Source organism: Eutrigla gurnardus (genome assembly GCF_963514095.1).
Source record: "Eutrigla gurnardus genome assembly, chromosome: 7".
Taxonomy (NCBI): Eukaryota; Metazoa; Chordata; class Actinopteri; order Perciformes; family Triglidae; genus Eutrigla; species Eutrigla gurnardus.
In genome coordinates, this window is record NC_139921.1 from 5407103 (window position 1) to 5420773 (window position 13671).

A 13671-nucleotide genomic window follows, 5' to 3' on the forward strand; every position below is an offset into this window, starting at 1 on the left:
CTGATCTCCAGTCTGTGGTTTAGTGACTCTTTAAACTTGGTTTTCTCCACAGAGTTCAGCAGATCTCAGAGGTTCCGTTGACCCAGCAGCATCAAACACACCTGGACTCCATATTTATGGTGAGTACATGTACAAGCTCACCTTTCACTATTAACCACATCAACTACAGACTCAATGCTGAACAGGTTCTAGTGGTCTCATGCTGCTCAGACCCACACATGAATCCCATGTTGTGTTCTTCAGAGTTCATGTTCAGTTTATCCTTCTGTTCCAGCTGCTGGAGGAGAACATCGGCACTTTTGTGAAGAACGAGCTGAAGAAGATCCAGAAGGTCCTGAGTCCAGATTACACAGAATGCTTGGAGAGTGAGGACGAGGAGTTGTTGGACGGTGAGGATGAGGAGCAGAGGAGGAGCAGAGAGGCGTTTCAGAAGATCACAGTGCACTTCCTGAGGAGAATGAAGCAGGAGGAGCTGGCTGACTGTCTGCACATCAGTAAGAGGATTTTAACAGATTTAACATGGTGGAAAGAAGAGAAGGATTCAACATGAAGAACTTCATATTTCTCCTAATAGGCTGCAAACAACTTCAATGTTTAGGTTCTCTGGTTGTCTACAGACCCGATTACAGCCGATCTCATCATAAATATGCGTACGCATGTTGTCAACGTTTATGTTGTTTTGCTTCAACCATCCAGACGAGTTAGAAGCTTTAAACAGTGAATTTAAACTGTTAGCAGCATCTAAATGTCTGCTTGTTACGTGTTCGGTTGTCAGAATCGATATTCTAACAGACTCAAGTTCTACTGAGTTCAGACAGGATCACGACCGTTTCAGAGGAACAGGTGTTTCACTTCACCCAGTGACCGTGTTAACTGGTGACTTTCAGCTCGTATAAGTAAATTGTTGGTAGATGAAAAACAAAGGTGTATTTAAAATAAGCTTCTACGAGGACACCTCCATGTTCTGTTGGTGTTTTCAATGGTGGCGTCTCAGGGTGGAGGATTATATATTATATTTTCACTTCATCAGCTGAACATGATTGATTTTGTGTCCTATAGTTATGATTTAATAATGAAAGAAGCTCATGAAGACACTACAACTGAGGACTATAGGAATACATGGCTCTGACACATGGCTTGTTCATAGACTGTAAAAGGGTCTGTAGGATCCACTAACTGGGTTCCTTTGTTGTTTATCCAGGAACCGCTGGTCCAGTGTACCAACGTAAACTCAAGTCTTACCTCAAGAATAAGTTCCAGTGTTTGTTTGAGGGCATCACTAAAGCAGGAAACCCAACCCTCCTGAATCAGGTCTACACGGAGCTCCACGTCACAGAGGGAGGGACTGCAGAGGTCAATGACCAACATGAGGTCAGACAAATTGAAACGGCATCCAGGAAACCAGACAGACCAGAAACAACCATCAGACAAGAAGACATCTTTAAAGGCTCACCTGGAAGGGATGAACCAATCAGAACAGTGATGACAAAGGGAGTGGCTGGCATCGGGAAAACAGTGTTAACACAGAAGTTCACTCTGGACTGGGCTGAAGACAAAGCCAACCAGGACATACAGTTCACGTTTCCATTCACTTTCAGAGAGCTGAACCTGCTGAAAGAGAAGAAGTTCAGCTTGGTGGAACTCGTTCATCACTTCTTCACCGGAACCAAAGAAGCAGTAATCTGCAGGTTTGAAGAGTTCCAGGTTGTGTTCATCTTTGACGGTCTGGACGAGTGTCGACTTCCTCTGGACTTCTACAACAACGAGATCCTGACTGATGTTACAGAGTCCACCTCGGTGGATGTGCTGCTGACAAACCTCATCAAGGGGAAACTGCTTCCCTCCGCTCGCCTCTGGATAACCACAAGACCTGCAGCAGCCAATCAGATCCCTCCTGGGTGTGTTGACATGGTGACAGAGGTCAGAGGGTTCACTGACCCACAGAAGGAGGACTACTTCAGGAAGAGGTTCAAAGATAAGAAGCAGGCCAACAGGATCATGGCCCACATCAAGACCTCACAAAGCCTCCACATCATGTGCCACATCCCGGTCTTCTGCTGGATCACTGCTACAGTTCTGGAGGACGTGTTGAAGACCAGGGAGGGAGGGGAGCTGCCCAAGACCCTGACCGACATGTACATCCACTTCCTGGTGGTTCAGTCCAAACTGAAGAATGTCAAGTATGATGGAGGAGCTGAGACGGATCCACACTGGAGTCCACAGAGCAGGAAGATGATTGAGTCTCTAGGAAAACTGGCTTTTGAGCAGCTGCAGAAAGGAAACCTGATCTTCTATGAACCAGACCTGAAAGAGTGTGGCATCGATATCAAAGCAGCCTCAGTGTACTCAGGAGTGTTTACACAGGTCTTCAGAGAGGAGAGAGGACTGTACCAGGACCAGGTGTTCTGCTTCGTCCATCTGAGTGTTCAGGAGTTTCTGGCTGCTCTTCATGTCCATCTGACCTTCGTCAACTCTGGTGTCAATCTGATGGCAGAAGAACAAACAACTTCCTCGTGGTCTGAAGTCTCCAGAGACAAACCTAAACTAACACATCTGCACCAGAGAGCTGTGGACAAGGCTTTACAGAGTCCAAACGGACATCTGGACCTGTTCCTCCGTTTCCTTCTGGGTCTGTCACTAGAGACCAATCAGAAACACCTACGAGGTCTGCTGACAGAGACAGGAAGTAGCTCACAGACCAATCAGGAAACAGTCCAGTACATCAAGGAGAAGGTTGATGAGGATCTGTCTCCAGAGAGAAGCATCAATCTGTTCCACTGTCTGAATGAACTGAATGATCGTTCTCTGGTGGAGCAGATCCAACAGTATCTGACTTCAGGACGTCTCTCCTACAATAAACTGTCTCCTGGTCAGTGGTCAGCTCTGGCCTTCATCTTACTGTCATCAGAAAAACATCTGGACCTGTTTGACCTGAAGGAATACTCTGCTTCAGAGGAGGCTCTTCTGAGGCTGCTGCCGGTGGTCCAATCCTCCAGCAAAGCTCTGTAAATATAGTTTTTCATTCAGAAAATAACAAACCATCTTGGAATTACAAGGTTCTATCTGCATTCTGAACGATTTGATTTGTTTTCCCAACTGCAAAAGGTAAAGAAGTAAAAAGTAGTTCCAAATAGTTACTTAAGAGTAAAGGTAAGAAAGTATTTAATGAAAAAACTACTCGAGTACTGAGTAACTTTACTGAGTAAATTCTGATTATTGTGGCCCCGCATAGACGTTGGAAGTGAGTTTTGTCAACATAAGAATGACTCGACCCACAAGAATCCGCGTGATGAGCAGCTACAAACTGAGGGGGGGTTAGGGGATGGCTACTTGGGCTCAAGCCCCTGATGTTTTTGCCAAAGCCCCGAATGTTTACAGTAGGGGGGGGGGGGGGGGGGGGGAACGTTTTTCTCAGCGGCGGCGCAACGACCAACAATTAACGACCAACGTCGGAACATACGTTTTAGGTCTGTGAATGTTAAGATTAATACTCGGTGTGTGAGAAGTTATTGACTGACAAAGTAGTATCTTTCAAGTGTGCAGGTGGCCGAGTGGTTAGAGCGCATGCCATGAATACCCGTATACGCAACCGACCCTGGTTCAAATCCAGGCTGGTGGTCTTTTGCTGCATGTCACACCCCCTCTCTCTGCTGTGTTTCCTATCTGTCCACTGCTAATAAAAGGCATCTATGCCAGAAAAAAATCTTAAAAATAGAGTTTTTGCTAGATGGTTTTCATTACCGTCGGTTGTAATAACAGTTAGCATATGCAGAATATATGCCAGAACTTTGCACATACATCTTTCGTCCCTCTGGGCTAAGCCTCGGATCTCCCATAATCCTAGATCCGCCCCTGGACTTGACCCACAAGTATCCGAGTGATGAGCAGCTACAAACAGAATCTCACATCAGAAACATTCAGAAATGAACTGATTCACAACTGAAAGTGAAACTTTAATAGGATCGACAGATTCAATGACTTTAGACGGTAAAAGTCGGGGGGATTTCAAAAAGTGGGCGGTATATTGTGACTCCTCCATAAATTATTGCACATACACTTTCATATTTATGCACATTTGTCTGAATGACAAGGATTTAGAATTAGAACTACTAGAATGTTTTTTCAGTAAATGTCTTTGATTCATCATAATGTTACTAAGTTGTCATAGAATAAGAATATGTGAATAACTTAATTATGACAAAAATGTCAGTTAGAACCTGAGGTGATGAACAGTTGTTTGTAATTGTTTCATCACTAATTTCTGATTCCTCTTCAGACTCAGTGGCTGTAACCTCTCAGAGAGAAGCTGTGAAGGTCTGTCCTCAGTTCTCAGCTCCCAGTCCTCCAGTCTAAGAGACCTGGACCTGAGTAACAACGACCTGCAGGATTCAGGAGTGAAGCTGCTGTCTGCTGGCCTGGAGAGTCCACACTGTCGACTGGAAACTCTCAGGTCAGATTCAACTACTTTGAGAAGTTTACCTATGAAGCTTTCAATGATGCGTTTACATGCACCAAATATTCAGTTATTTATATTCACGTATTCCTAAAAAGACACGTTTGCTACTAATCTGTTTACATGGCTGATGAAATACTGTTTCTGCTGCTAACGACTTTCCAGCAAAAGAACAAAACAAAACTTTTGTCAAAACCAAACCTCTTGTTTATCTTTTCCCTGCCGTTCAATGTTTTAATAGTTTTATAAATCCACCTGGTGTTTATAAATGCTGTTGCAAACGTCAGTCTACGTTTGTGAACGTCACTCCATGAACATGTGAGCCTGAACTACAACACCAGACTGTCTCTGCTGTCAAGGTGGAGCCAGTTTGAACCACTTTCTATACAGTTGAGTTTATTGAGTTTTATATGAAATGAACTAATATTCTTGTCACGGTGGCTGAAGCAGCAGGGAGGACCCACATGCAGACTCAAAGCTATGCAGATGCAATGAAGACATAATTAGAGTTCTCAACGGGCCTGAAAATTACAGCCCGACCCGACCCGGCCCGCGGGTTTTTAAACCCGAACCCGACGCAGCCCGACACACCAGCATGAATTGTCGGCCCGAACCCGACCCGAACCCGACCTCCCGCGCGCCTGCATTGTTTTCCTCATACACTTGTTATCACGATAACACGAGTGGATGGACTGAGGCGCGTCCTCCTCTCCTCAATGGTACGGCCAGCCACACTGAACAGTCTCTCGCTGCTGCTGCTGCTGCTGCTGGCTGGCACACTGAGCACCTGCCGCGCCAACTGAGCCAGTTTAGGATAGACACTGCTGTTGGTCTTCCACCAGCCCAGCAGGTCCTGGTCGTCACTCATTGTTGGCCTTTGACGGACGTAGCTGTCCACCTCATCCTCGTCTGTTCCCGTCTCACCCAATATATTCTCCCACTGGTCGAAGCGCGGTGTCTTCTTTGCAGCGGGAGCGGGTGCTGCTGCTGATGTTGACGCATCATCTGTCTCCTGGCTCGCGTCACCTGGGCCTTTTTTATTTTTTATTTTTTAATGAAATGTGTTTTATAAAAAAAAGGAAGCCCGAGGCCCGACCCGACCCGGCTCATTTGCGTATTTTTTCGGCCCGGACCCGGCCCGAAACTTCGGGTCCCGTCGGGTTTGTCGGGCTGGACCGACCCGTTGAGAACTCTTATACATGGAAACACCACCTAGTGGCCAGCAGAGAGAATGCAGCTTTAAGGACCTTCAGGCTTGACTTCACTTTTCTGAACCAGAGGTTGATGCCTGATTGGAATATCAACTCTGACAACTGAACATGAACCAACCAGACATTTTGATGCTGCTGACAGTTTTAATTCAAAGTTTAAAGCTTCTAACTCGTCTGCACGGCGGAGACAAAATGCCATTTTAACACCAACATGTGCACACACATTTATGATGACAATGACTGTAAAAGGCTCTATAGCAAGGGTCACTAAGAGGTGGAGCTTGGCCCAGATCCAGACCCCGTCCTATCTGGACCCAGACCCATAACTGATAGATCATTGAGAATTATTAAAGGAGTCATCACCTGGAAATCGCAATTTCTCTTGTTAAAACATGCATATCTGTGTTTGACCTCAGTTGAAACTTGCCTGAAAGGCTGGAGTTTGAAAGTGGCGCCGTTTTTTCGCTTCTGCTCTTTTTCCGAACAGGAATAGCACACAAGGGTGTGCATTCCTAAAGCACAAGATTTTGATTCTGCGCCTTCGGTGACGTCACCGTGGCGGCTACTTGCATAAGCCCACCCCTCTTTCACCACCCAACCCCGCCCCGTCCGCTACCTGAAATCGCCGAAGCGCCGCCATTATGTTTTGGAGTCTGCATGCAGGCAAGCCCCCCCGGCTCTGTCCTTCCTGCGGCGAATCAACGCGCGCCTCATTACATATTATACAATGCACATCCGGACCAGTCAAAACCTCGCGCGTAATCTCGCGTGATAAAATCGCGGTACGAAAAAGGGTCAGAACAAGCTCAATGTTTGATTAAATTTTTTTTTTCTAATAAGTTTTACGAATTGATCCAAAGCGATCCAAGGGGGGCTGGATACGTATAAAACCAGGTGATGACTCCTTTAAATGATGACGGAGCGTTTCCATTTTACTGCTGCAGCGTTAGCATCACTACACTGGTTCAGATGGTTGGAGGCTAAATCATCTCACTGGTTGCTACTCACAAACACTAAATTACCCAGTAATGCAACGGGGTGAAACGTTAACTCTGAACTTAATCAAATCTGTGCAAACTGGAGTTTCTGTGAGTGACGTTTCTATGGTGACAACTGACGAGACTCACTGACAGCTGACAGATGGATCAGAGAGTGGAGGTGATAAACGTCAGTCAGGTCGGTGAAATCTAGAGCCGATAGATAAGTTCACACGGCTGCTCTCAAAGAGGAACGCTGACAGTGAGAACAGAGCTTTGAATCAAGACAGACTCTTTTCTTCCAACTGGCAGTTGAACACCTGAATGCCTCATATGTTCTGAGACTCTTAAGAAGCACATTTTCAAAGCTGTGTTTTGTATTTTACTGTTATTATCAGAGTACTTGTTATTCATAATTCCTCCAGTTCAATATGAAAACTATAAACATTGTTGAAATGTTATTGAATTACAGCCTTTTTTCTTTGCTAGATGGTTTAAAATCAATACCAGATCTTTGTTGGCACACCAGGTCTGAAGACAGACCACATAGACTGTTTCAACTGTTGTTTCTTCTCTTTTCTAACGCTTCAATTTCTCTCTCAATCATTTCAGCTCGTCTCCTTTCTTTCTTTTAACTTCCTCCTCTGTCCATCTCTGTCCATCACTCAGCCACGCTTATCCCACCCAGTACAACATCAACACAGCAAAAGACAAATATCACTTTTTCTCATTTTAAAAAGTGGACAAATGGCCATACGTCTATGTAAAGTCCCCAGAAGTGACAGTAGTGTGTGTCTTCAGTCTGTCAGGTTGTCTGATCACAGAGGACAGCTGTTCTTCTCTGGCCTCAGCTCTGGACTCCAACCCCTCCTATCTGAGACAGCTGGACCTGAGCTACAATCATCCAGGAGACTCAGGAGTCAAGCTGCTGTCTGCTGGACTGGAGGGTCCACACTGGAGACTGGACACTCTCAGGTGAGGACAGGTGGACAGACATCAGACTGGACTCTCAGGTGAGGACAGATGGACAGACATCAGAGTGGTCTCTCAGGTGAGGACAGATGGACAGACATCAGACTGGACTCTCAGGTGAGGACAGATGGACAGACATCAGACTGGACTCTCAGGTGAGGACAGATGGACAGACATCAGACTGGACTCTCAGGTGAGGACAGATGGACAGACATCAGACTGGACACTCAGGTGAGGACAGATGGACAGACATCAGACTGGACTCTCAGGTGAGGACAGATGGACAGACATCAGACTGGACTCTCAGGTGAGGACAGATGGACAGACATCAGACTGGACACTCTCAGGTGAGGACAGATGGACAGACATCAGAGTGGTCTCTCAGGTGAGGACAGATGGACAGACATCAGACTGGACTCTCAGGTGAGGACAGCTGGACAGACATCAGACTGAACACTCTCAGGTGAGGACAGATGGACAGACATCAGAGTGGACTCTCAGGTGAGGACAGCTGGACAGACATCAGAGTGGTCTCTCAGGTGGGGACAGATGGACAGACATCAGACTGGACTCTCTAAGGTGAGGACAGATGGACAGACATCAGACTGGACTCTCTAAGGTGAGAACAGATGGACAGACATCAGACTGGACTCTCAGGTGAGGACAGATGGACAGACATCAGACTGGACTCTCAGGTGAGGACAGATGGACAACAGCTCCAGCCTGTGTCTCCGTCTCTGACTGAGGAACTGGGGTTCATGTTTAATGGTGGACCTGATTGAGGTCTTTGAATGTCTTCCTGCAGGGTGGACCATGGGGGACAGCAGAATCTGAGACCTGGTCTGAGGAAGTGTGAGTATGTTTTCAGTAACTCAGCTGCTCCAGATTTGAACGTGTTCATGACTGAAATCCGATGATCACGTTTTCTATCAGGATGTAGCGTTTGTTTCTTCGTGGCTGTAAAGATGTCGTGTTGTGTTCACACCAAACGCCACATTTTCACACTCAATTACACACAAAGTCAACGCAGAGACACAAACGGACGGCAATTCCTGCCGGACGGCAACGGAGACGTGTTTGTGTGAGTTTAAATATTTCAACTCAAGAGATAAATTCCTCTGTGTCTCTAAAGCGTCTCAGCGTTGAGATCGTCCTCCTGTCGTCCTGACGTCCCTGAATCCTAAATGGAGGAACCAGATGTTGTCTCCTGGGTCTGTGGTCCCCTAGAGGTCTATAATAGCAGCTCACATTAGTCCAGAGACCAGACCAGACTATGTGGAGGAACCAGAGACTGTCTGTGGTCCCCCAGAGGTCTAGATAGTAGCTCACATTAGTCCAGAGACCAGACCACAGGTTGGTCTGGTTTCAATCTTTAGTATTTTAAGGTCAAACTGTGATATTTTTACGACCAACGATGTCATTTTGTCGTGTTTTTGTGTTGTCTGTTGATCGTCAGTGATCCAGAACAGACAGGTTGCGTTCTCACTAATCCAACTTTCCTAATGGCTCTACATATATTACACTAATTATACACATATATAGAAACCTGTTCTCCAGGCAGGACCACACGGCCTCCCACAAAGAACACCCCCACTCCACATGGCTGACTGGTCGACACCCACAGCCGCCATCTTGTAACACACACACACACACACAGACACACACACACACAAACACACACACACACACACACACACACACACTTGTATAGTATTTAGTTAGATAGACCACTTAGACTTAGTGTATGTTTCTTTGTTTATTGTTAATAAACCCCTTATGAACATACTGCTGTTTATTAATGTTGTATAAGAATGAATGATATCAACCTCTTCTCTGTGAAGAATTCACAAATCCTTCAACTGTTTGTACTCATATTCTAATAGTTATTAATTATTGGCATTTGAGTACAAACTCCTTTATATTGAGACTGAGTATTGATATTAATAATTATCTATTAATAACTGAATCTGCTCCTGCTAGTTCCCCAACACTGTGTTTTTCTCAGCGATCCAACAAAACACACACCACTACACACCGGTGTCCTATTTATCAATGAAATGTATGACGTGACCCATCACCATCAAGTTACCGCCCCCTTGTGATGTCATATACCAATACCCAAAGTATATTTATTAAGCTTTCAAAACACACACCAAAAAATACCCAACTGACTCCAACAATAACCTTTAGCTGCATTGTGTTTGTTCTCTCCATCAGATGTCTGTGAACTGGAACTGGACACAAACACAGTCAGCAGAAAACTCAAACTGGACGACACCAACAGGAAGGTGACACGTGTGTCAGACGACCAGTCATATCCAGATCATCCAGACAGATTTGACTCATATCCTCAGCTGCTGTGTAGAGACGGTCTGACTGGTCGCTGTTACTGGGAGGTCGAGTGGAGAGGATGGGTTTATATATCAGTGAGTTACAGAGGAATCAAGAGGAGAGGAGACGACTCTCTGTTTGGAAGGAATGATCAGTCCTGGAGTCTGAGTTGTTATGATGGTCGTTACTCTGTCTATCACAAAAGCAAAAAAAAACTCATCTCCTCCTCCTCCTCCTCTGGTGTGGTAGCAGTGTACTTGGACTGTCCTGCTGGCACTTTGACCTTCTACAGAGTCTCCTCTAACAAACTGATCCACCTCCACACCTTCAACACCACATTCACTGAACCTCTTTATCCTGGGTTTAGAGTCTGGTCTGGATCATCAGTGTCTCTGCGTCTCTGAAACTGTTCACAACAAACACAAAGCGGTGTGATTACATTCAGAGTCAATGCAAAGATGTGAATGAAAACATTGCAGTTTGTAATCAGTCAGGTTCATTCCTCCTTGTACTTGTTGTAAATGTATTAATGCTTGTGTAAATGTACTTAAATGAATGGAGTATATGGGGATGGCTTTGTCTTTAGACTGAACCTTGTCGTGTTGAGGAACATGCATTAGTGACTGGAGCAAATAGTTGCTGTCCAGTGAAAACCATCAACATGAAACACAGAGCACACACAGGTTAGAATAGAAAACATAATGTATTTAACATATTACAAATAAAAAACATATTAAACTGTTTCTTCATTGTTGGAGAAAATGCTCCTGCTAAATCCACTAAGGAATTATAAACTATGATGATGCTGCAGCTGTGATTTTCCATTCATCAACGCTTTATAACGCTTGCTCTTGGGTGATGTTGGGACTTTGAACATCATGAGGGTGTTCTAGTCCTGCTGTATGTGAAAACATGTATGACATAACTTTTGTTATGATATGGAACAATAAATAAAATTGCATTTAAAAGAGAATAAACTGTTCTTGAACTGATATTTTAGCAAAAGTTTAATTAAACTATATTTTAAAACCAGTGTGACGATCTGAAAGATGCCTCGTCATGAAAATGAAAACAGGGCTGATGTTTGTTTCATTTCCCCGAGTACAGTCCGATACTATAGTATATTGAATGTGGAGATTAGTCCCATTATTATCACTAGATTGTGTTATTATTTCTAATACCTGCATCAGTTGAACTTGGTACAACTTGTGCAGGAGGCCTGCTGAATGTTGTGTTCCCAAGGACTCGTCTTCGTGTCCAGAGATACACAGACCAGCTGATGAAGACGGCTGCATGATGCATGTGAACGTGTCTGGGTATAAATGGTGACTTTGCTGCAGTGAACCTCCGTTGAATTGAATCCGGCGTCACCAACAGGCTTGGAAGAAGAGAAGCGTCCGCTGGCTGCATCTCGGCTCTGGGCAACTCCGACACTGCAGACCAAATAAAGGTCGGAGGCGTTTTGCCACTATTTTATCGTCAGCTTCACCTCGGCCTAGACGCAGTGAGTAACGCATAATATTCTCCAAAAGGAAATTGATTAAGATCAAGATGAAAGAATGTGTGGATTCAAATCAAATGACTGAAATAGTAAAAAGACAAAAGCTCTGTGTAATAAGGAAGTTACATGAGAACAGGTTCCAATAAAATAATAATACTAAGAATGTGAGTTAAAAGTAGACGTCCTGAGGGTAAAGTTAGGGCCGTTGATGAGACCCAGACCAGAGTGTCCCAAAACCAAGACTGCAAACTGTCCATAAATGCAACTTGGGGTCCTTCATGAATGCAACTCCTTCACTTATAATAGGCTCGTTGGAGATGAGCCAGCCGGCGCAGAATCGATCTCGACGGACAATGCATGCTGGGTAGTTTTGTGTCCGACTTGATCCTGACTTGCTCCGACGTCATGAACACGTAGGCAACGATAGTCTCATGAGAACAAGGCGGCCACAGGTGCTCTCAACCGACTGCAAGACCCGGGGCATGATGGGAAACGCCTGGCTCTCGCCCAAGACAGCCCCACAACATCCAGAGACTGGATGATGAAAGTAATAATATAGTATAATGTTTATTAATAATTCTTTATTATAATTATTTAATAGCATATGACATGTTTGTATTAACACACTATATTACTGTTTCATGACATTATTTATGACATTTGTTAGTTTTGATGGCATTCTATTCAATGATATTTTATGTCATACATAAGGTCATAAAGGTATACTATAGTATGCCTTGAAAAATAATATAGTGTGTTAAAACATTTTTATAGTATAAATGATTTGCCCTCTACAATATCCGCAGGATTCGGACCTTCCTCACAAAGGATGCAACGCAACTCCTGGTCCAAGCACTGGTCATCTCCCGCCTTGACTACTGCAACTCTCTCCTGGCCGGACTCCCGGCCTCTGCGATTAAACCATTGCAGCGTATCCAGAACGCTGCAGCACGCCTTATCTTCAATCTACCCAATTCTCCCATGTGACCCCCCTCCTCCGTGACCTCCACTGGCTCCCCGTTGCAGCACGCATCCAATTCAAGACGATGGCACTGGCCTTCAGGGCCATCAATGGAACGGCACCCATCTACCTTCAAACACTGGTCAAACCTCATGCCCCGAAGCGAGCACTTCGCTCCTCTACTTCAGCTGGCCGGCTGGTACCGCCATCGCTGAAATCAAAGAAATGTCGCTCAGCAAAGTCCAGACTCTTCTCTGTTCTGGACCTCAGTGGTGGAACGAACTCCCGACTAATGTCAGGACAGCAGAGTCATTTGCCATCTTCCGAAAAAGGCTCAAGACTCACCTGTTCAGACTTCACCTCGACTAGCATGACCCACTAACACCCCCCCCCCCCCCCCAAAAACAATATAGCACTCTGATTGCTCTTGAAGTACTACTTTACTCAGATGAGGACCTAACACTTGTTCTATTTTTAGCTCTTACTTTATCGGCAATGATACATTGTGGTTTCCTTGTTTTCCTTCTTTATTGTAAGTCGCTTTGGACAAAAGCGTCTGCTAAATGACCTAAATGTAAATGTAAATGTAAATGATTATATAGCATGTCATGAATAATGTCATTCATCTCACCGTGTCAGCGTTTCCTCCCACAGTCCAAAGACATGCAGGTTACCTGTAGTTGTGAAGCTGAGCATGGTTGTATGCTCACATCCCTTTTTTGGACTATACTATGACTTTTTTTAAATTGCTATACTATGACTTTTTTAAAATTGCTATACTATGATTTTTTTGGACAAACAATATTTTGACTTTTTCATGACTTTTTTCAACATACTATACTATGACATTTTAGTCATAGTATATATATTTTAGTTTTTTTTTCACAATACAATAACTTTTCATTTACTTATTTATCATAATATAAACTTGCTTGACTATAGTTACACTTGTCTAACTTTACCTGACCTTTATACTATGACTTATTTATGATGTTTTGACATACTATGTTCTAGACATGCTGTACGATGACTTTATTACTTTTTTGGTGAGATTCAACACCGACACTATAGTATGACTTGTGTTTGTTTTCTTGATATACTATACAGTAACTTTTTAATAATAATTAATAGTAATTTCAAATTACTTTATTCGACATACAATACTATGTTCTTTTCAAATTGCATTTTCATGGCATGATATAAAATATGACATAATTATTACATACAAGACTACGACTGACATGTTTATGACTTTTTTATTTTAT

General features: G+C 44.1%; 2 protein-coding genes across 2 annotated transcripts; both read left to right on the forward strand.

Moving 5' to 3' along the window:
* Positions 1–1346: 1346 nt before the first annotated feature.
* LOC311015921 (protein NLRC3-like) lies at positions 1347–7620 on the forward strand (the record flags this gene model as incomplete). The annotated part of the gene is made up of 3 exons (XM_084013363.1): positions 1347–3005; positions 4277–4450; positions 7443–7620. Exons 1-3 carry the CDS (start codon positions 1483–1485, stop codon positions 7618–7620), a joined length of 1875 nt encoding a protein of 624 aa, XP_083869489.1. The 5' UTR covers positions 1347–1482.
* Positions 7621–9027: 1407 nt separating this feature from the next.
* LOC311015818 (stonustoxin subunit beta-like) lies at positions 9028–10921 on the forward strand (the record flags this gene model as incomplete). The annotated part of the gene is made up of 2 exons (XM_084013260.1): positions 9028–9037; positions 9831–10921. 2 exons carry the CDS (start codon positions 9028–9030, stop codon positions 10346–10348), a joined length of 528 nt encoding a protein of 175 aa, XP_083869386.1. The 3' UTR covers positions 10349–10921.
* Between the last annotated feature and the right edge of the window lie 2750 nt (positions 10922–13671).